This window comes from Mustelus asterias, chromosome 11 (assembly GCF_964213995.1).
Source record: "Mustelus asterias chromosome 11, sMusAst1.hap1.1, whole genome shotgun sequence".
NCBI classification, from domain to species: domain Eukaryota; kingdom Metazoa; phylum Chordata; class Chondrichthyes; order Carcharhiniformes; family Triakidae; genus Mustelus; species Mustelus asterias.
Window position 1 is genome coordinate 103,200,557 of NC_135811.1, and position 24,313 is coordinate 103,224,869.

At 45.0% G+C, this 24,313-nt stretch overlaps 1 protein-coding gene across 2 annotated transcripts in view; it reads left to right on the plus strand.

Moving 5' to 3' along the window:
• The first annotated feature begins 7,303 nt into the window (after nt 1-7,303).
• The window catches only part of LOC144500749 (ADP-ribosylation factor-like protein 5B), a 43,962-nt gene continuing 26,952 nt past the window's right edge, over nt 7,304-24,313 (plus strand). Inside the window, exon 1 of one of the 2 annotated variants that reach the window (XM_078224147.1) lies at nt 7,304-7,748. In XM_078224147.1, the coding sequence (XP_078080273.1) occupies nt 7,703-7,748 (46 nt within the window). In that variant the 5' untranslated portion in view covers nt 7,304-7,702. The remainder of the gene's footprint in view (nt 7,749-24,313) is intronic. The other variant, XM_078224148.1, reaches the window with a different exon arrangement.

Here is a 24,313-nt window from a genome sequence, read left to right on the forward strand (position 1 = left end):
AGAAACAATACTTTTCACTGTATGTTAATACATTTGACAATAATAAATCAATTCAAATCAAGTCAAAAAATCTTGTGGCGCCCCTCAGTGTGAACGTACTGTCCTCTCACCCATGCTCCCAGCGGATGGGGATTGAGTTTTCCCCCTGTATGTTGGAAATTTAAAATGTAAAATTGCAGAGGTCACTCACCCCTACTGATGCCTTTTGCCTCCTGGTGCACCTCTTATTCCGCTACTCCAGAAAGCAGGTCAGCAGAACCCACCAAGATGAGAAACAATAATCTCTGCCTCAATGTCAGTAAAATGAAAGAGATAGCCATCGACTTCAGGAAGTGTAGTGAAGGATATGCCCCTGTCTGCATCTACGGGGATGAAGTGGAATTGGTCAAGAGCTTCAAGTTTCTAGGTGTCCAGATCACCAACAACCTGTCCTGGTCCCTCCACACTGACGCTATAGTTGAGAAAGCCCACCAACGCCTCTACCTTTTTCGAAGGCTTAGGAAATTCGGCATGTCCGCTATGACTCTCACCAATTTTTACAGATGCACCATAGAAAGCATTCTTTCTGGTTGTATCATAGCTTGGTATGGCTCCTGCTCTGTCCAGAGACCACAAAAAACTACAGGGTCGTGAACGGTGGGGCGACACGGTGGCTCAGTGGTCAGCACTGCTGTCTCACAGGGCCAGGGACCCGGGTTCGATTCCCGGCTTGGGTCATTGTCTGTGTGGAGTTTGCACATTCTCCGCGTGTCTGCGTGGGTTTCCTCCGGGTGCTCCGGTTTCCTCCCACAGCCCAAGGATGTGCTGGTTAGGTGGATTGGCCATGCTAAATTGCTCCTTAGTATCAGGGGGACTAACTAGGGTAAATGCATGGAGAATTGGGGACTGGCTCTAGGTGGGATTCTTGGTGCAGACTTGATGGACCGAATGGCCTGCTTCTGCACTGTAGGATTCTATGATTCTATGAACGAAGCCCAGTTCATCACGCAAACCACCCTCCCATCCATTGACTCTGTTTACACTTCCCACTGCCTCGGAAAAGCAGCCAGCATAATTATGGACCCCACGCACCCTGGACATTCTCTCTTCCACCTTCTTCCATCAGGGAAAAGATACAGAAATCTGAAGATGAACCAACTGACACAAGAACAGCTTTGTCCCTGCTGCCATCAGACTTTTGCTTGGGCCTACCTCATATTAAGTTGATTTTTCTCTACACCCTAGCTATGACTGTAACACTGTATTCTGCACCCTCTCCTTTCCTTCCCCCCATGTACTCTATGAATAGTATGCTTTGTCTGTATAGCGCACAAGAAACGATACTTTTCACTGTATCCCAATGCACGTGACAATCATAAAACAAATCAAATCAAATCAAATCAAGTGAGATCCAGCTTTAAACATATACACACTTCCCATCTGCCCCAGTTGTGACCCTCTGTTTGTGCTCCATCCCTCTGGCCAGCTTGATGGGGAGGAGACTGTAGCACCTTATTTAAATAAGACCATTGAGATCTTCAAGGTCTCAATGTCCATGGCTCTTTGTCCATTATGTTCCTTCCCTCTGATTCAGGGCTAAATATTTCTCATTTAATCTCTGGTCTAAATAAATCCCCCCTCTTCTTCTTGGAAGTAATGCCACAGGGTCTTTTACATCCACCAGAGAAGGCAGATGGAGCCTCAGTTTAACATCTCATCTGAAAGTTGACTCCTCCAACAGTGAAATGCTACACTCCAGCATCAGTCTTGATATTTTGCAATCAATCCCTGGAATGGAACTTGAAACCAGAACCTCGTGATGCAGAGGAAAACATGCCATAGAGTTTTACACCACAGAAAGAGGCTCTTTGGCCCATCATGTCTGTGCTGGCCATCAAGCACCTATCTATTCTAATCCCATTTTCCAGCACATGGTCCATAGCCTTGTATGCTATCTCATTTCAAGTGCTCATCTAAATGCTTCTTAAATGTCATGAGGGTTCTCACCTCTACCTCCCATTCAGGCAGTGGGTTCCAGATTCCCACCACCCTCTGGGTGAAAAAGGTTTTCCTCAAATCCCCCCTGAATCTCCAGCCCCTAACCTTAAATCTATGCCCCCTGGTCATTGACTGTTTTACTAAAGGGAAAAGTTAATTCCTATCTGCCCGATCTATGTCCCTCTTAATTTTATGCACCTTGACCAGACCCCCCCTCAGCCTTCTCTGCTCTAAGGTAAACAACCCCAGCCGAACCAGCCTGTGTTCATAGCTGAAATGCTCCAGCCCAGGCAACATCCTGGTGAATCTGCTCTGCACCCTTTCTAGCGCAATCACATCCTCCCTATAGTGTGGCAAACAGAACAGCACACAGTGCTCTAGCTGTGGCCTAACCAATGTTTTATACAGTTCTATCATAACCTCCCTGCACTTATATTCTATACCTCAGCTAAAAGAGGCAAGTATCCCATATGCCTTCTTACCCAGCTTATCCATATGCCCATAGCTGTCAAATGTGTTGGTAGTATTCAGTTGTGATATTTATGGTTGTGATACTTGTGGTTAGCACTTCTGCCTCACAGCGCCAGGGATCAATTCCAACCTCGGGCCACTGTCTGTGCGGAGTCTGCATGTTCTCCCCGTGTCTACATGGGTTTCCTCCGGGTGCTCTGGTTTCCTCCCACAGTCCAAAAGACGTGCTGATTAGGTGCATGAGCCATGCTGAATTCTCCCTCAGTGTACCCGAACAGGCGCCGGAATGTGGCAACTCAGGGATTTTCACAGTAACTTTATTGCAGTGTTCATGTAAGCCTACTTGTGACACTATTAAATAAACTTAAACTTCAACTTATCTGCAGAAATTCTCTGGTAATTATCCTGATGGGTCTGACCTGTAGATTTTCAGGTCCACGCAATTTTAGCAGGCATTGTGAAGGCATGGTGACTCTGGCATTCATCTATTTCAGATGGTCATGGGCCGGCTCCCACTGTTCACCCTGTTAGTGTGGCAGTCAAATCTGACATTTATCAAGCACAGTGTCAGCATGTGAGCTCCAGTCTCTCGGAATACAAACTGAAAAAGTTGCCAATGTGAAGCATCTGCTGGGAGCCAGTGCAGTCACTCAGCACAGTCACATTTGTACAACTACAACAGAAAGCCCAGAGCTCGTGGGCACAGGTGACCCCTACCTCAAAGAGGAAACAGAATGATCTAACAGAAACTTCAGAGAAACAGGCTTGTTGATGTGGTTTATCTTTCCTCCTCACTGTGACTCATCTGTTTCTATTCATGCTAAACACAACGAACACCGGACTGGACTTGTTCCTGCAAAAATCCCACCTCCCATTCACAATCATTCTTCCTATCATATTTATTTTCCTTGATTTTATTTTCTTTGCTCATGACTAGGGGATTTTCACAGCGACTTCATTGCAGTGTTAATGTAAGCCTACCTGTGACACCAATAAATAAACTTTTTAATACTTAAACACCCCAAAGATGTGTGAGTTAAGTTGATTGGCCATGCTGAATTGCCTTTTCGGGTTAGGGGGATTAGTAGGGTAAATACAAGGGGTTCTGGGGATAGTGCCTGGGTGGGATTGTTGTTGGTGCAGGCTCAATGGGCTGAATGGCCTCCTTCTGCACTGTAGGGATTCTATGATTCTATGACAGCTAGGCTGACAGCCTAGTACTAAGGGAGTGTTGCATTGTCGGAGATGCTGCTATTTGGATAAGACATTGAAATTAGGTTCAGTCTGGCTTCCCAGGTGGACATAAGATATCTCCCAGCACATTTCTTTCTCCTATTTGTAGAAGAGTCAGGGAATTTTCTTCCTTGAAGCACGGTGGCACAGTTGTTAGCACTGCTGCCGCATGGTGCCAGGGACATGGGTTCAATTCCCGTCTTGGGTAACTGTCTGTGTGGAGTCTGCACATTCTCCCCGTGTCTGCGTGGGTTTTCTCCGGGTGCTCTGGTTTCCTCCCACAATCCAAAGATGTGCAGATTAGGTGCTTTGGCCATGCTAAAATTCTCCCTCAGTGTACCCGAACAGGCGCCAGAGTGTGGCGACTAGGGGATTTTCACAGTAACTTCATTACAGTGTGAATGTAAGCCTACTTGTGACACTAATGAATAAACTTTAAAATATCAACCTTGTGTCCTGGTCAATATTCCTCACCAGCATCACTAAAATCGATTATGACAAGAAGATAAGAACATAATCTGGTTAAACATAATATTACAGTCTGTGGGATCCTGCTGTGTACAAATTAGCTACCATGTTTCCTTCTTTATAACACTGATTGCACTTTAAAGGGTATTGACTGACAAGTATTCTGGGACATCAGTCATGAAAGGGGCTATATAAATGCAAGTGGTTTCATTTCTTTTAACTGTCAGGAAGTAAGTCCCCACACAAAATTTTAACCTATTTGGAGTGGTCCTCTGGATAGAGCCAGAGAAAGTAAGAAGTTTAACAACACCAGGTTAAAGTCCAACAGGTTTATTTGGTAGCAAAAGCCACACAAGCTTTCGGAGCCTGAAGCTCCTTCTTCAGGTGAGTGGGAATTCTGTTCACAAACAGGGCATATCAAGACACAAACTCAATTTACAGAATAATGGTTGGAATGCAAATACTTATAGCTAATCAAGTCTTAAAGGTACAAAAAATGTGAGTGGAGAGAGCATTAAGACAGGCTAAAGAGATGTGTATTGTCTCCAGACAGGACAGCCAGTGAGACTCTGCAAATCCAGGCAAGCTGTGGGGATTACAGATGGTGTGACATGAACCCAATATCCCGGTTGAGGCCGTCCTTATGTGTGTTGGGGAGCACTTCAGCGGTCACGGGCATTCGGCCTCTGATATTCGGGTAAGCGTTCTCCAAGGCGGCCTTCACGACACACGACAGCGCAGAGTCGCTGAGCAGAAACTGATAGACAAGTTCCGCACATGGCGGGTGAATCTAAGTGTTGTAAGGATGGGATGTTAAGGGCAGAATGGCCTCCCATCCACTATCTATTTTGCAATGTGAAACCCTCTGATGCATCAATGCTGAACACGAAAGGAATGAACACGCTGAGCTGAAATTAGAATACATTGGAGGGGGTTTTCCATTTGTAGGTGTAACAAAATTCCCATTTAATGAGCTGGTTGGATGTTTCACATAACATTATACCAGGAAACAAAACAAAACCAGTCCTATCCAACAGGTCCAGTGATAAACTTCAGTGAAGTGTGAAGAAGTCTGTTGGCAGAATGACAGTAAATTACCTGGAGGGACTGGATGTGAATCACTGAGGTATAAGAAGGGATGGTACACTGGAGCAATCATCTGTATTCCAAACAAGGAGTGTGTGCATTCACGTACACTTTCAAACTGAACACCTTACTGCGACGGACGTGGGACTTCAGTTACACAGAGAGGCTAGATAAACTGGTGCTGTAGTATTCTCCTTATAACAGGAGAGGTTAATTTAATAAATGTGTCGAAAATTGTGAATGGTTTTGATAGAGTACGTAAGGAAAAATTGTTTCCAATGGCTGGACGGTCAGTAACTAGGGGTCAGGGACCTGGGTTCAATTCCGACCTTGGGTGACTGTCTGTGCAATGTCTGCACGTTCTTCCCGTGTCTGCATGGGTTTCCTCCGGGTGCTTCAGTTTTGTCCCACAATCCAAAAGACGTGGTGGTTAGGTGCAATGGCCGTGCTAAATTCTCTCTCAGTGTACCCGAACAGGCGCCGGAGTGCGGCGACTAGGGAATTTTCACAATCCAAAGATGTGCGGGTTAGGTTGATTGGCCAGGTTAAAAATTGCCCCTTAGAGTCCTGGGATGCGTAGGTTAGAGGGATTAGCGGGTAAATATGTGGGGGTAGGGCCTGGGTGGGATTGTGGTCGGTGCAGACTTGATGGGCCGAATGGCCTCCTTCTGCACTGTAGGGTTTCTATGATTCTATGAATAACTTCATTGCAGTGTTAATGTAAGCCTACTTGTGACACTAATAAATAAACTTAAAAACTTAAACTGCTGCCTCACAGCATCAGGGTTTGATTCCGGTTTGAGGTGACTGTGTGGAGTTTTCACGTTTTCCCCTTGTTTGCGTGGGTTTCCTCCGGGTGCTCTGGTTTCCTCCCACAGTCCGAAAGATGTGCAGGTAGATGGGTTGACCATGCAAAATTGCCCTTTTGTGTTCCAAGATTCGTAGGTTAAATGGATTAGCCATGGTAAATGCTTGGGGTTCAAAGGATAGGGCGGGAGAAAGGACCTGGGTAAGACACTGTATCAGAGAGTTGATGCAGGCACAATGGGCCAAATGGCTTCCTTCTGCACTGTAGGAATTCTATGATTCTATGAAATTGTTACAATCTCAATCGCACTGAAGGAAATTCAACAACTGTTTTAAGGTAATGGAATAATTATTAAAGAATTTTGCAGGGCTATGAGAAAAAACATGGAGTGGGACTAATTGGATAGTTTTTTCAGAGGGGCCAGCACAGACTGCATCATGCCTCCTATGCTTCATATCATTCTATGATTCAATGAAAATAAATGAATTCATCACTCTATTCTCTCTCCACAGATGCTGTCAGACCTAAAGTAAAGCTTATTTACTAGTCACAAGTAAGCTTACATTAACACTGCAATGAAGTTACTGTGAAAATCCCCCAGTCGCCTCACTCCGGCACCTGTTTGGGTACACTGAGGGAGAATTTAGCATGGCCAATGCACCCTAACCAGCACGTCTTTTGGGCTGTGAGAGGAAACCGGAGCACCCAGAGGAAACCCACGCAGACACGGGAAGAACGTGTAGACTCCGCACAGACAGTGATCTAAGCTGGGAATCGAACGCTGGTCCCTGGCGCTGTGAGGGAGCAGTGCTAACCACTGTGCCACCGTGCCGCCCTAGACTGAGATTTTCCAGCATTTTCTGTTTTTGTTGCTGTATTTGTACCCCTGAGGTGCTGTAGTTGTACCTCTGAGATGCTGTAGTTGTACCCCTGAGGTGCTGTAGTTGTACCCCTAAGGTGCTGTAGTTGCCCCCTCAGGGGCTGTAGTTGTATCCAATGGGATGCTGTAGTTGTACCCCTCTAATAGGAGGACACTTTGGTGAGGGCTTTTTTTCTGTTTGGGGACCATGCATGAGACTCTCGATAAGAATGAGAAATATTCATAAAATGATAGCCAATAAGCTTTGAACTGGTCGCTGAGGGGAAGGGGGTGGGGTTTGTTGATGACGAGTGAGGTGTTGATGGTTTTTGATTGGTGGATAGGGCCGGTAGGCGGGGTCAGGAGGGCTTATATAGAGGTGGGGAGCGACTGGCTGTGCCAGTGACCGTCTGAGAGCGGCAGAGGGACAGTGAGGGGAGCTGCAGGCACTGCCAGGGCCCACAGCCCAGCTCTGAGAGAATTCACCAGACCCAACACTGGATATTTTCACTCTTTCTCAGAGAGAAAACAGAGGGGTTATTTTTTTAAAATTTCCTCTGCAAGGTGCCCCAACCTCGGTGGGCCGCTTGTCTCCCTCAGCATCGGATTGAAATAAAGCCCGGCGGATTGGGGGATTTATTTCTCTCGGTTTTGGTCTAGGCCTCGGAGTGGTGGAGTTGGTGGAACCGAGAGACTTGTGTGGGCAGCAGATCCCTTCAATCCCTGGCTTTGTTTTTCCTCTCTCTCTTTTGTTCGGGTCTCCGGGACAGCCAACAGCATCGACAGGGGGACGGAGGAAGATGGGGATGTTCCTGGCCAAAGTGATGGGACTTTTCTGTAACCAAGGTAAGATTTGCCCCATCCACCGGCCGGATTTGCCCCCCAGCCCCGGGGCGGCCTCTACTCTGACCCTGCCCTCCAGAGGCTTGTCTGCCCACTGACTGCGGCTGAAAAAGTCTCTCTTTCTGTTTATATCTTTTTGTTTCTGTGGGGGGTATTTTTTGGGATAATTTTTAATCCCGAGGGAATAAGATTCCTAATTCCAGTGAAATTCTAGCTCCAGACTCTCAGCGGTAACGGGATACAATGTAACCATTTCCTCAGTCATTGTAACTTTTTCTTGTTACTTTGTATCGATATGTAGAAACTTTTGTTTTAAGCATGGCGCTACTACAGATGGTGTGGGTTAAAGGGGAGTTATTTTGGGGGTAAATTTATGGGATAGGGCCCGAGTGGGATTGTTGTTGGTGTAAGACTCGATGGGCTGAATCGCCGCCTCCTTCGCTTGGGGGGATCCTCTGAATACAAACTTAATCCAGATTAAAGTATGTGTTTTTAGGCATCTGAGATCCAAGAAGTTGGAGGTTGCACTATATTTGGACTTTAAAAAAAATATATTTTTAAATATGCCTGGATCAACTTTTTAGAAATAGTCGAATAACCATGGAGAATTTTAACAGTAAATGTTAGAACACCCTGGAGAGAGGGACACGATTTAATGCATAGCCATCTGTCAGGGCTTTTATTTAGGTAACTTATTTTTTTTAAAGGTGTACCAGTACAAATTATCGTTTGTCTCTCTGGCCAAGTAGTGGGAGTGGATTGTTGGTTGTGGAGTCATAACTACCTGGGAATTAGAATGTCAAAAATGTGTGTATTTAGGTGGAGAGTAAAGCTTTCAGTCGTCTGTATCTAAAGTGAGATTAATTGTTCTGAGAGATTGCTATGGACGGACAGATACGGTTACTGAGTCTGATTCGCTGGATGTTATCAGTGTAACTTGAAGTTAAACTAAAGTTTAACATTTTAAAAATTCATTTGTGGGACATGGGTGTCGCTGGCTGGCCAGCATTTATAAGCCATCCCGAATTGCCCTTGAACTGAGTGGCTTGCTAGGCCATTTCAGAGGGGAGTTGAGAGTCAACCACATTACTGTGGCTCTGGAATCGCATGTAGGCCAATCCGGGTAAGGACGGCAGATTTCCTTCCCTAAAGGACATTAGTGAACCAGATGGGTTTTTCCGACAATTGACAATGGTTTCATGGTCAGCAGTAGATTCTTAATTCAAGATTTTTAAAATTTAATTTAAATTCCGCCACCTGCCGTGGTGAGATTCGAACTCGGATTCCCCAGAGCATTAACTGAGTTTCTGGATTAATAGTCTTTATTTATCAGTGTCATGAGTAGGCTTACATTAACACTGCAATTAAGTTACTGTGAAAATCTCCAAGTCGCCACACTCCGGCACCTGTTTGGGTACACTGAGGGAGAATTTAGCATGGCCAATGCACCTAACCAGCATATCTTTCGGACTGTGGGAGGAAACCCACGCAGACATGAGGAGAATGTGCTGACTCTGCACACAGTGACTCAAGCTGAGAATTGAACCTGGCGCTGTGAGGTAGCAGTGCTAACCACTGCCATCCAGAGAGTTAGCTCAAAGTGTCAGCAACTCTTTATTGCAGGCCTCTCCTTGTACGTCTATTTTAACCCCTCTTTTTTTAAAAATTTGCTATCCTTTGCAAACTATGTACTGGTGGAAAATCAGTGAATAAATTGGAGGGTCAGCAAGGGCAGGTGAGAATTGATGCAGGAGTGGGGGTAGGAGAGAGGCTGGGTCTCCTTTGGTCACCATAAACAGTGGAATGAGGTGTCATTGCTGGCTACTGTGGTGTGACAGTGTCCACACTGAAGAGGATTGACAATTGTGATGTAATTAACACATATCTGATTGAACAATGGACCATTGGTTACTGAGACGAGGTAAAATATTTTGTTTCATTCATTCAGATAACCACTTTAAAACCTGGCATCTGCTAAAGCTGTGAGACAAGCTTGTATCTATTGACTCACCTGATGAAGGGGCAGCGCTCCGAAAGCTAGTGGCTTGTGCTACCAAACTGTTGGACTTTAACCTGGTGTTGTGAGACTTCTTACTGTATTTATCCCAGTCCAACGCTGACATCTCCACATCTATTGAGCCTTACAGGGAGATGTGAAGCAGACTGGGCGATTTGGATATCATTCTTTTTAGGTTTTCCATCAGATGTTTGAATGGACCAACCTCACATTAAGCTGATCTTTCTCTACACCCTAGCTATGACTTTAACACTACATTCTGCACCCTGTCTTTTCCTTCTCCCCAGTGTGCTCTATGTACGGTATGCTTGTTTATACAGCGCAAGAAACAATACTTTTCACGGTATGCCAATACATGTGACAATAAATCCAATCCTCCTTTTGGTGACAGCTGTTGCTCAGCTGGCAGCGCACTCACTTCCGGGGCGGGAGAATGTGGGGCTCCTCAATTGGGACTTTTAAAATCAAAGGTGCTGTAGTGACGGAGCACTGCACTGCCAGAGGTGCCATCTTTGCGATGAGATATTAAACTAAGGCTCCGTCTGTCCCCTTGGAGTAATTCTTGCCGCACCCATTTCGGTGATGAGCAGAAGAGTTCTCCCTGATGTTCTGGCCAATATTTACCCCTCAATCAACTTCATAAAACTATCTGGTCATTACCGTGTTGTTGTTTGAGAGCTTGCTGCACACAAATTGGTTGCTGTACTGGAATGGTGACCACACTTCGAAAGTACTTCACTGATTATAAAGTACCTTGGAACAACCTGTGGTCCTAAAAGGTGCTATCTGAATGCACATTCTCTTTTCTGTGTTTTGACCTCCAACTCTCCCATTCAATCTCCCAAAGTTATAATATTGGGAATGTGATGCCTCAATTTTAACTTTAGATGATTTACTGTGTATGATCTGCTACTCTTAAACAGTGTCAGAATCTGAAGGTCCAACTACACCTATCCAAACTACAGTTGATTCAATAACTTGAGTGCTTAGTTCAATTAGGAGTTTGAAAAACATATGCGAAGTGTTCTGAATTAACTGTACATGCTTGAATGTTAGGTCTCAACGCAAAGAAAGAACCTGCATTTATATAGTGCCTTTTTCTACCTCAGGACAACAGAAAGGACTTTACAGCTAATTTGAGATACCTTTTTGAAGTGTATTCACTGTTGTGATGTAGGAACCCTTTACTGATTGACGAATTATATGTTTTTGATGCGTGGAGAGATTCACCACCTCTTAATGGATTCACTTTCCCCTGATTGCCCCATTTAATCCCAAACCACATTGTTATGAAAACTCATGTTCTTTTTGTAGAATTTCTTCGGAATCGTGCAAGTGTGCATTAGCACTGTTGCTCGTGGTGCTGCCAACCTTTGTCCAATGTTATCAAAGAAACTGAAGTGAATCGGGGTGGGCAAAATCATCCTGTTGCCAATCGGATGGTGGACTTCCTCTGTGCCTAATAGCAGTTGGGTCTCATCTCCTCTGTAGTTTGTTTTGCCCCAGATTCTGTCTGTGTTTTGGCTGCAGGTGACGGAGAGGGAGCTTTTTTTATTTGTGCGTGGGACATGGGCATCGCTGGTTGGCCAGCATTTGTTGCTCATCCCTAGTTGTCTTTGAGATGGTGCTGGTGAGCTGCCGCCTTTAATCGCTGCAGTCCATGTGCTGACCGTCATGAGTTGACCGTCAAGGAGGTAATTCCAGGATTTTGACCTAGCACCTGTAATGGAACGGCGATATATTTCCAAGTCAGGATGATGAGTGGCTTGGAGGGGAACTTGCAGGTGGTGGTGTTCCCATGTGTCTGCTTCTCTTGTCCTTCTAGATGGAAGCGGTCATTGGCTTGGAAGGTGCTGTCTAAGGATCTTTGGTGAATTTCTGCAGTGCATCTTGTAGATAATCCATTCCCTGTCCCTTTCAGCCCATCTTCAGCTCAGCTATGTTGAGATGAGGGAAGAGTGGAAATGGCATAATTAATGCCAGCTTTAAAATAGCTTTACAGAAGAATTGTTCAGTGTGTGCCAAGTTGCTAAAATTATTACTGGGTGGGAACTTCACCCACTTTTGCCTATTTTCTGTTCAGAGCTCTAATTCACATTCTTTTTAAATGCTACTTTAGAGAAACACATGTTATATTGCCTTTAATTTGCTGTTGCTTCAAGTTGTAATGTGGTGCCCCCACCCCCAACAAGGCTTGTGGTCAAAAGCAGAATAAAATGACCCGCAGTTTAATACAAGTGTAAATACATACATTCCACCCGAGACAGAGTTGACTAACTTTGCTTACTCCAATTAACAGGCTGATCCTGTTTAACCATTAAAGTTTATTTATTAGTGTCACGAGTAGGCTGACATTAGCACTGCAATGACGTTACTGCAAAAATCCCCTAGTCATCACACTCCGGCGCCTGTTCGGGTACACTGAAGGAGGATTTAGCATGGCCAATGCACCTAACCATTACGTAGGGGGGAAACTGGCGCACCCAGAGGAAACCCACGCAGACATGGGGAGAACGTGCAGACTGTGCACAGATAGTGACCCAAGCCAGGAGTCGAACCTGGGTCCCTGGCACTGAGGCAGCAGTGTTAACCACTGTGCCACCTTGCCATCCCATTAACCATCTGCTGAACTTGAGGGCTGTCGACATTATAAGATTACTTTAACATGGACCCTCAAAATTCCACTCTAAAATGATCCTGCAATATAGTTGTGTGCAGCAGACCTGCTGCTGAGTTTTGTGGTGCATATATTGCATAGTATTTACTACAGCGATACTGGTCATTTGACCTGACTGGTTTTTGTGCTCTCTGCGCCTCCTCCCACATCTCACCTATCCCCATCCTGAATAACAGGTTATGTATGAATCTTACCTTGTCAACTTTGTCCCTTGCCTGAGGTGCCGGGTTAAATCACCACCAGTCCTCTCTCTCTCTCTCTCCTTCCCCCCACCGCCACCACCGAGGGGAACAGCCTATGGTCACAGGTATAGGCTGAGAGGCGGTAGATGTAAAACTGCGATATTCTGGCAAAGGGTGGTGAAGTTGTGGAACTCGCTGCCCCATTGTGCAGTGCTGTCTGAATTGTTGAATGGTTTCAAGGAGATAGATAATTCTAATAATAAAGGAATAGGGGGAGCAGATGGGGAGGTGGATTTGAGAGCAGGGAGAGATCGGCCATGATCTGATTGAATGGTGGAGCAGGCTCGAAGGGCTGAATTTGCCTACTTCTGTTCCTAATCCCAATGTCATCTGGGACTATGGCGACTTTACCTTTAACTATCCCCCATCAGCAGGTTTTCACTCCTCGCTCCCTTGTGTGTTTGTCTAGCTTTCCCTCTAGTTAAAATCCACATTCTGTCACAAGTTAAATCAATTAATATTTTACAGTCTGACTGCAAAGGGCTGTATATTCCAGTTCCAAATGCCCATTTAAAAACCTGTCTGGAATTTAATTTCCTCTTGCAGAGCATTGGTTTCCATAGCATTCCCTGTGCCATTGTAATGCTTGCTAACCAGTTTAAAACTGGTATGTTGAAAGATAACACATTAATTTTGCACAAGTCCATTAATCAGTATGCTGTTGGAAGGAGAAAATATCCAGATGATATCGTCATGGCCATTTCTTGCATGCTTTTAGAATCTGCCCAGTAGTTTGATTGGGGTAAATTGCACTGTTAGAGTGGAAACGCAAAAAGAAAGGAGGATTTGTGGTGTGAAAAAGGCCAGCATCTCGACAGTCAGAACGCTTCAACCTGTATTGTAGCCAATTAAGAACATAAGAAATAGGAGCAGGAGTAGGCCATCTAGCCCCTCGAGCCTGCCCTGCCATTCAATAAGATCATGGCTGATCTGAAGTGGATCAATTCCACTTACCCGCCTGATCCCTATAACCCCCAATTCCCTTACCGATCAGGAATCCATCTATCCGTGATTTAAACATATTCAACGAGGTAGCCTCCACCACTTCAGTGGGCAGAGAATTCCAGAGATTCACCACCCTCTGAGAGAAGAAGTTCCTCCTCAACTCTGTCCTAAACTGACCCCCCTTTATTTTGAGGCTGTGCCCTCTAGTTCTAGTTTCCTTTCTAAGTGGAAAGAATCTCTCCATCTCTACCCTATCCAGCCCCTTCATTATCTTATAGGTCTCTATAACATCCCCCCTCAGCCTTCTAAATTCCAACGAATACAAACCCAATCGGCTCAGTCTCTCCTCATAATCATCATCAACACCCCTCACCTCTGGTATCAACCTGGTGAACCGTCTCTGCACTCCCTCCAAGGCCAATATATCCTTCTGCAAATAAGGGGACTAATACTGCACACAGTATTCCAGCTGCGGCCTCACCAATGCCCTGTACAGATGCAGCAAGGCATCTCTGCTTTTATATTCTATCCCCCTTGCGATCTAGGCCAACATCCCATTTGCCTTCTTGATCACCTGTTGCACCTGCAGACTGGGTTTTTGCATCTCATGCACAAGGACCCCCAGGTCCCTCTGCACAGCAGCATGTTGTAATTTCTTTCCATTTAGATAATACTCCAATTTGCTATTATTTCTTCCAAAGTGAATAACCTCGCATTTGTCAACGTTATACTCCATCTGCCAGATCATCGCCCACTCACTCAGCCTGTCCAAATCTCTCTGCAGACCTTCTACGCCCTCCACGCGATTCACTTTTCCACTTATCTTTGTGTCATCTGCAAACTTTGTTACCCTACACTCAGTCCCCTCCTTAAGTACTCTTTGAAGTGTAGTCAGTGTTTTAATGTAGGAAACACAGCAATTATGTGCAACACTGGAAAATGTCCACACTCTTCTTTTGAAGAAATGCTGGGGGATCATAGAATCCCTATAGTGCCGAAAGAGGTCATTCGGCCCATCAGGTCCACGCCTACTCACTGATAGAGCATCTTACCCCGGCCCACCAACTACCCAATCCCCATGGCTAATCCATTTGACCTACATATCTTAGGAAACTAAGGGGCAATTTAGCATGGCCAATCCACCTAACCCAAACATCTTTGCACTATGGGAGGAAACCGGAGCACCCAGAGGAAACCCATACAGAAACACAGATAATGTGCAAAATCCATGCAGGCAGTCATCCAAGGCTGGAATTGAATCTCTGGTGCTGTGAGGCAGTAGTGCCATCTTTCCTATCCCCATGAGTTAAGTCATTCAGTCATCGGTTTAACGTTCCTTTTGGAAGATAGGGTCTCCGACAGGACAGCATTGTCCCAACGAAGCACAGGGGTGACATGGTAGATTGTGCTGCAGGTTCTGGAGTGGGACTTGAACTCAAAGCTTCTGACTCTGAGGTGAAAGCACATGCCACTGAGGTGCAGCTTTGAAATGGAAAATTGGGGTACAATTAATGTTTGGCAGCAATTCGTAAACAACACAGATGCCCTCTGGGCTGAGTGCTCAGTTTCTGAATGTTAGCAGTAGCTTGTACCTTCACCCTTGGCAGTACTGTGGTTCCAACTCTTGGGCAGGGTGGAGAATGGGCTCCTGGGGTGGATGCTCCCTCTTCAAGCCTGACCCCTGCATATTTTCAATTGTAACTCAGTTGGTAATACACTCACTGCTGAGTCAGATGGTTGTGTTCACAGAACCATAGAAAATAGAACCAGTAGTAGGCCATGCAGCCCTTCGAGCCTGCTCCACCATTCATTTTTGATCATGGCTGATCACCAAATAGCCCCAAGAGCTGTATCTAATTTCTTCTGGAAATAACACACTGCTCCAAAAGCTTGAGCAGAAAAACGCAGGCTGATATCTCAGTATGGTACTGAGGGTGCATTATACTAAAGTGTTCTGCTTCCTTAGGTGGTCATAAAAGTTCCCATGGCATTATTTTGGCAAGTGCAAGGGTATCTAGTATCCCAGCCAATTTTAATCCCTAAATCAATTCCACTGAATCTGATGCACAGATGTATCAAATTGCTGTTTATGGGAGCTTGCTGTGCACAGATTGCTGCATTTCAGATATTAGAAGAATGATTACACTTCAAATTACTTCATTGGCTTGAAAGTACTTTGGGATGTATGTAGTGTGTGAAAGGTGCTATACAGATGCAATTGCGCTACTGCTGTGATGTGAAGCCAACAGAGAAAGTTGCAATGAGAATGGAGAATGGGTGTTACGCCTGTTATAGTTGCATGGCGAGAAGACTGGTTAGTGGTTCGGTTGCTCTTTCAGGCAATAGTCTTTCAACCTACCCTTTTGCGGGAATAGAATTAAATAAGTTATTTTAATAAAGGGTGGCACAGTGGTTAGCACTCATGCCTCACAGCGCCAGGGACCTGGGTTCGATTCCCGGCTTGGGTGACTGTCTGTGCAGAGTCTGCACGTTCTCCCCGTGTCTGCATGGGTTTCCTCCGGGTGCTCCTGTTTCCTCCCACAGTCCGAAAGACGTGCTGGTGAGGTGCATTGGCCATGCTAAATTCTTCCTCTGTGTACCTGAACAGGCGGCGGGGTTTAATGATTTTTCACAGTAACTTCATGGCAGTGTTAATGTAACAACACTTGTGACACTAATAAATAAACTTTAAAAAACACTTCATGTTCGCTGACTTTGAATGACAATTGAGGGGTAATTCCAGGCTATGAATCTATTTTTATTATCTTTACTCAACCTACACCAGTGGAATCCACTGGGTGATATCATCAAGATTGCAACAGGACTAGCGCCACAGTATTCCGTACTGCATTTGATCTTTCCTTTACATCAGTCCAGAATCCCTTGACTTGATTTTCTGTCTACCTTCAGTTGACAGAATTTAAAATGCTTTCTTCATTCTTCTGACGTCTGTGCTTGTTGATACGTGCGGTGTGCATATATCTTGGATGTAAATCTTGCACTGATGACTCATGAACGTGTCCTGTTTGCCATGGCAGTGTATCTTGACATAGCCTTGTCCTGCCATGACTTGTATGCAAATGTGAGAGATTCTTTTAAGTTGTCGACTGACCGGTTTTCTGCCTGGGGCCAGCTCCACTGAAGCTGCCTCCAGACTGTGATCCTCTGTAGGACAATTCCCGAGTATCAAAATAAATTCTGCTGTTGTCGAAGGGTCTGTGGTGACCTGGTGCGAGAGAGTCTGGACTTTGTTGGAAGCAGCGAAGATTGAAGTCCTGTGAATAGAAGGGTTTGAAAGAACCTAAAAGGCAAACTTGAGTGGCATTTAGATAGTACCTGACCTCAGATCAGATTTGTATTCTTGGCCCAAGAATAACATATACACTCAGCTTCACAAGGTTTTTTTTTGTATTGGCAGTTGGTGCTGATCACTGATCATGCAATGACATTCATACAAAAAGGATTAAAGATGGTTTATAATATAATTACTTTAAGTTTAAGGAAATCTCTGTCTGATTTCTGGTATTGCTGTGACTTGTCAGAGTGAAAGATGTAACATTTCTGAAGGAAGGTTTTGCAGGGACAATCCAGCAGCTTTTACGGCCCATTGGTAACACGCAAGCAGATTTGATTGAATTTAAGAACAGAGTGGAATTTTAACTCGTGGCATCTGGCGTTCTAGCCTGGTGCCCTAGCCTCCACACTATCAATTAACAGGCAGCCAGATGTGTAAACTGGTTGGTTTGAATGTTCAAGCCTTGAACATTCCCTTCATCTATATTTTTTTGCAGCAAGCGAAAACTTTCCTGTTCAAAATCCATTGTTTGTAGCTTCTATTGTAACGGGAACTTTTAATGTGGCTTTGTCACATTGTGTGGGGTGGGGAGTAGGTGGAAGAGAATGTGAATGAATATTCTGGGAGGACGCAGCAGGTCTGTCGGGGCATCTGAAAAGTGGCGACCAGTTAATGAGATCCTTTGTCTTTTTCTGATTCAGTGCGTCCCTGTCCCCCTGCACCTGTTTGAGCAGGCAAGAATTACCCCAGCCCTTAATTCCAAAAATAAACTTAGCACAGTTATGTGGCAATCGTTAAAGTGTGAATATGATCGCACACTAAAGCATAGCAGTGTGATCTGCCAGGAAGCCAAGGATAAGCAAAGTCACCCCAGGAATTCTGGTGTATTTTTGAAACCTGTGGATCATCTGGCAATGATGTGGAGTTTCCGGCGTTGGACTGGGGTAAGCACAGTAAGAAGTCTCAACACCAGGTTAAAGTCCGACAGGCAGCGCAAGCTTTCGGAGTCTCGCTCATTCTTCAGGTGAGTGAGGAGTTCTGTTCACAAACAGGGCATATACAGACACAAACTCGATTTACAAGATAATGGTTGGAATGCGAGTCTTTACAGGTAATCAAGTCTTAAAGGTACAGACAACTGTGCTTGGCCCTCTCTCCACTCTCATTGTCTGTACCTTTAAGACTTGATTACCTGTAAAGACTCGCATTCCAACCATTATCTTGTAAATTGAGTTTGTGTCTGTAGATGCCCTGTTTGTGAACACAACTCCTCACTCACCTGAAAAAGGAGCGAGACTCCGAAAGCTCGTACTGCCAAATAAACCTGTTGGACTTTAACCTGGTGTTGTGAAACCTCTTATTGTGCTCATCTGGGAATGAACGAGCTGTAACTTGTACACTACTGTCGGTGTCGAGAAAAATGTCAGGATTTTAACAGGAATGATTCCTGCCAGTTTCCTCAAGCTTGTAATATCTTGGCTTCATCCACCTCTTGAAATTACTATTACTACTCTGCCCAAGGAAGGCCTGTATTCACAAAAACAGAAAATGTTGGAAAAACTCAACAGGTCTGGGGGCATCTGTGGACAGAGAAAATAGAGTTTATGTTTCAAGTCCGTATGACTCTGCTTCGGGGCTCTGAAATGGGCTTGAAATGTTAACACTTTCTATCTCCACAGATGCTGATTTGATTTATTATTGTCACATGTATTTGTATGCAGTGAAAAGTATTGTTTCTTGCGCGCTACACAGACAAACATTCCATTCATAGAGGAGGAAAGGAGAGAGTGCAGAATGTAGTGTTAGTCATGGTGCCAGACTGCTGAGTTTTTCCAGCATTGTCTGTTTTTGTTTCAGATTCCAGCATCTGCACTATTTTGCTTTTATTTAGAGCTGTATTTATAGAGTTCCTCTCTCGACCCCAGGATGTTGCAAGGTACTCTACAGCCAGTGAAGGAGTCCTCAGTGCTTTGAAGTAGGAAGCATAGCAGCCAGTTTGTGATGAGTAATGTTCCCCATCTATTCATTCCTCATCACCAGTTAACTGTTGTTTCCCAAGCTGCGGGGCAGAAGAATCCTGTAACGTGTGAGGAACTTGCCTTCCTGGATGAAGAATGTGCTGGTTGTAATTGAAGTCTTCTGTCTGTAGTTGTTTGCACTTTGGGTTCTGCCTCCATCCACCCCACCCCTCGGGCTCACTGGCTCCAGACATATTAACTTGAGGTAGCCAGGAGACAAAGTAAATCTAGTGAACACGGAAATGTATGTTTAATCATATGGTCCCAACAGTGTGGAAGCAGGCCATTTAGCCTATTCAGTTTGCAGCAACTCTCTGAATTGGGGTGGCACAGTGGCTAGTACTGCTGCCTCACAGCGCCGGGGACCTGGGTTCGATTCCTGGCTTGGGTCACTGTCTGTGCGGAGTCTGCACGTTCTCCCCGTGTCTGCGTGGGTTTCCTCCGGGTGCTCCGGTTTCCTCCCACAGTCTGAAAGACGTGCTGGTTAGGTGCATTGGCCATGCTAAATTCTCCTTCATTGTACCTGAACAGGTGCCGGAGTGTGGCGACTAGAGGATTTTCACTGTAACTTCATTGCAGAGTTAATGTAAGCCTACTTGTAACACTAATAAATAAACATAGACAGAGCATCTTACTTGGGTACTCTTCCCCAACCCCTGCAACTCCTATGCATTTGCCATGGCCAATCCACCTAACCTGTACATCTTTGAACTGTGGGAGGAACCTATGCTGACAGGGGTAACATCCACGCAGACACTGGGAGAATGTGCAAACTCCATCCAGACAGTCACCCAAGGCCAGAATTGAACCCGGGTCACTGGTGCTGTGAGGCAGCAGTGCTAACCACTGTGCCACCAGAGTTTGGTGTTGGGAGAGTTTTTGGTATCCACTGGGTCATGCCGAACCTGAGGGTCTTCTGGGGCCGGTACAATCTCCAAGGGGTTCATTGCTCAAATGTTCTCCAGCCCACCATCTCATCGTCCACTTAGCATAAACACAAATTCATTCAAAGCTTTGCTGCTTTAACCTATCCTGCATATAAAGCTTATCCTGTCTTTGCTGACTCCTGCCTGATCTGTATCCAGTCTCCAGAAATTTGGCAAGCATGACCGTTATGGAATTCTGGAATGGATCATACTATTCCAATTAAAGGTCTCCATCCTGTGTGGGTGCGAATGCTTTGGCTGCACTGCTTCAGGGAGGTGTGAACTGTGCTGAAAGAACCAGTTTGACTTCCAGTGTACAGCTTCATTCTCGCACATCATTGGTGCCATCTGAACAGTGGATTTCATGCTGGCACTGATTAGCTGCTTGGCACAGAGGCAGTTGTCAAATTATGCTGCCAATTTTCAGCACGGTTCCACCCTTCCAGTCCCCTGCAGGAGGTGAGCTTCATAACTGATTCCTTTTGGGAGATTAAAAGTCAAATTGTTCCTTAAGAGCTGTTCAGCTTTCTATTTAAAAACAAAGAAATAGCTTGGGTCTATTCAGTCTAGGATGACGGCAGCTGGAATCATTCTGCCCAGGTTCTGAGTTGGAGCAGCACCAGGTATGACCATTATCATAGCGGGTGGCACAGTGGTTAGCACTGCTGCCTCACAGCGCCAGGGACCCGGGTTCCATTCCCGGCTTGGGTCACTGCCTGTGTGGAGTCTGCATGCTCATAGAATCCCTACAGTACAGAAGGAGGCCATTCAGCCCATCAAGTCTGTACCAACCACAATCCCACCTCGGCCCTATTCCCATAACCCACATTTACCCTGCTAATCTCCCAGTGTCTGCGTGGGTTTCCTCCGGGTGCTCCGGTTTCCCCCCACAATCTGAATCTGAAAGATGTGCTGGTTAGGTGCATTGACCCGAACAGGCACTGGAGTGTGGCGGCCAGGGTAGTTTCAGAGTAACTTCATTACAGCGTTAATGTAAGCCTTCCTTGTGATTAATGAATTAACTTTTAGCTTTATCCTCGCCCACCCCAAGGGAAACTGGATGGGGGAAATGGGGACCAAAGCTTGGGGAGGGGGGGGGCAATAAATTTATATTAGTCACCAATAAATCCAATTGAGATGGGGAACTTCTTTACCCAGAGTGGTAGGGATGTGGAATTTGCTATCACAAGGAATCATTGAGGCAAATAATATTGATGCATTTACAGAATAGCTAGATAAATGAATAGAAGGATATGAGGAGACTAATGTAGAGTGGGAAAGATTGGTTGGGTAAAATGGCCTATTTATGTGCTGTACCTTGGATGAAGTTGAAGAGGTTAGCACATGCATTGTGAAGGCAGCCACCAACTTTTGCTGATTAGCAATGAGCATAGAAAAACAGCAGACTGACCAAGATGCTTCTCTATAAGGCCTGTATCCTCAGCATGCCTTGCTGTCTGGCGGTGAAGTCTGGACAACCTAAATCTACTGGGTGACGGGGACTTGATGACTTCCATCTACGGTGGCTATGTAACATCCTCCGCTTCACATGGAAAGACCAAGGAAGCAGTCTTTGCTGAATATGTTCGCACTGATTGAGCAGCGGAGGTTTCGTGCATTTGCACAGTCTGGAAGCTGGCTGCATCCCCAAGTCTCTGCTATGCAGGGAGGTGGCCCATGACAAGAGGTCAGCAGAGTGTCCAAAGCTGTGATTGAAGGTCTGAAAGCCCTCAAAACCAGTCACGGTAAGTTGGTGACAACTGATGCAAATAGCGACACCCGTTGACGACAGATTTACCATCAAGATGACGTGGTTTCAGGAGCTCTAAAGCAGAAGCCAGTGTTGTAAACAGTCAGCAGAGGTCATCCTGGTCTGTTGGCAAGGGATAACTTCACTTGTGGCAGACAAGGGGGTGGCATAGTGGTTAGCACTGCTGCCTCTTAGTGCCAGGGACCCAGGTTCGATTCCTGGCTTGGGTCACTCTGTGTGGAGTCTGCACATTCTCCATGACTGTGGGTTCCTCCAGGTGCTCCGGTTTCCTCCCATGGTCCAAAAGACGTGCTGCTTAGGTGCCTTGGCCATGGTGAATTCTCCCTCCGTGTACCTGAACAGGTGCCAGAGTGTGGCGACTAGGGGATTTTCACAGTAACTTCATTGCAGTGTTAACGTAAGCCTACTTGTGGCTAAGAAATAAATTTTACTTTGGCTGTTCAGAATTGGCTTGTTCAGAAGTGCAGCAGATGAAGTTCTGAGGGGCTGATATAAAGCCGTGGATTGTGAAAATATTAATGCCGAATTATAGGCATTCTACCTGCCTATGCTGCTTATATTCCGATGAATTGATGGCACAGAGAAAAGTAAACAGGAATGATCCAATTGGCATTAGAGACGTGGCTACACGGTGACCAAGGCTGGGAATAGTTAATAAAGGATGATATCAGTACATTAATGAGATGGAAGGATATCAATCAACTTTGATATAAGATTAGATTAAGTCAAAAATCAAAATCCAATGCACACCCTAATATACAAAATAAGTTATTTTAAAGCAGACCTGTGCTTTTAAACAAGGATTGTACATTTCAAGCAGCTTGTATTTATCCCAGCATCCCTAGGTATATTCTGTATGACTCAATCTGGACTTTTCTGTCCAAAAATAGTTTTTTTTATTCATTCGTGGGACATGGTGTCGCTGGCTGGTCAGCATTTATTGCCCATTCCTAGTTACCCTTGTTCAGAGGGCATTTGAGAGTCAACCACATTGCTGTGGCTCTGGAGTCACATATAAGCCAGACCGGGTAAGGACGGCAGATTTCCTTCCCTAAAGGACATTAGTGAACCGGATGGGTTTTTCTGACGATCGACAATGGTTTCATGGTCATCAGTAGATTCTTAATTCCAGAGATGTTTTATTGAATTCAAATTCCACCATCTGCCATGGCGGGATTCGAATCCGTGTTCCCAGAAGATTAGCTGAGTTTCTGGATTAATAGGTCTAGCGATAATACCACTAGGCCATCGCCTTCCTTGGGCGCACTGAGTTTTAGTTATAGTCTGGGTATACTGGTTATAGTCTGTGTACAACTGCTGATAAATGTGAATCCTGAAGTTCCTCTGCACATGTTGGAATAATATAATTCTTTGACACAAAGTGTCTTTCTCAGTAAAGCTGCTTCCAGACTTGCTGTTGAGGGCAGTGGTTGATTCGTCATCTAACTTCATAACGCAAGTTGGTCCCAGCTCCCCAATCGTGATTTTTGTACGGAACTTATTTTGTTCCCCATCTAGTTGCTGTTGGGCTGAGTGCGCCTTTGCGTTTGATTCAGGGGCCTGAGACACTGCCACTCGAATAGAAAATTGTGACACAGGCTTGCTGCTTTCCCTGTTGGAGCTGGGAACTATTCGTGCTGACGCTATTGACTGCATTTTGATTTGGTTGTCTAGAATTTTATTTTGGCATTCAGCAAGTGCATTGTGTAGGCTTAAGACTGCCGGCATGTGAAGGCTTGTAGCATTGGTGAGTCTGGAGGTTATTCTTGTGATTCAATTTATTTCCCATCATTGCTGCATTGAGTCTAAGGCTAGACTCTGTTTTCAACCCACACTTGTGCCAGGAGCTAGCATTTGTCATTGCAGCTTGAAATTGAAGGAACTGTCTTAAACACTCATGGCTTTAATGCAAGAGGAGAAAGTGTCAACTCTTTGCTTGTTATCGATGCAGAAGTGACCGTTTCGGTTCTGTCACTGTGCTAAGATAGCTAGTATTAGTAATATAAATGTAGGAACCAATTTTGTGTTTTTGTTCCCCATGGACTCTATATAAAATGGGAGTTTTGCATGCCTCCAGTAAGCAGCTTGGTGAAGCCAGAACTGTGCAATTGGCATTGTAACCCAGAATCTAAATGATGTTTTACACCAGCTGTGCTGCAGGAGTTCTTAAGTCCAATGATGCAAAGGAGCTAAACTAATGCTAAGTTTCATCAACTGAGTATTTTTGATTTTTCTTGCTGCAACTTGCATGCTGTCCCTATTCTGAATTTAAATGTAATATTAGTTTCATCAGTGAGCTACTTAAGCCAATGGAAAGACTTTTTAAAAATTATCTTTCCAATAAAAGAAATTGGAAAAGTAGAAATGGTTATTTTTAACTTGAGGTTTAGGGTGATTCCCAGTGAAAGATTTCTTCTTCCAGAATGTGATCAGCCAATGGAATTCGCTGCCACAAAGTAGGTGAGGCCAAACCATTGTATGTTTTCAAGAAGCAGTTAGATATAAAGCTTGGGGCAAAGGGAATCAAAGAATGTGGGGTGAAGGCGGGATCAGGCTATTGAGTTGGATGATCAGCCATGATCATAATGAATGGCGGAGCAGGCTCAAAGGGCCAAATGGCCTGTTTCTATTTTCCGTGTTTCTAAATCGATATAGTGTAAGCCAGGAACATTATGTA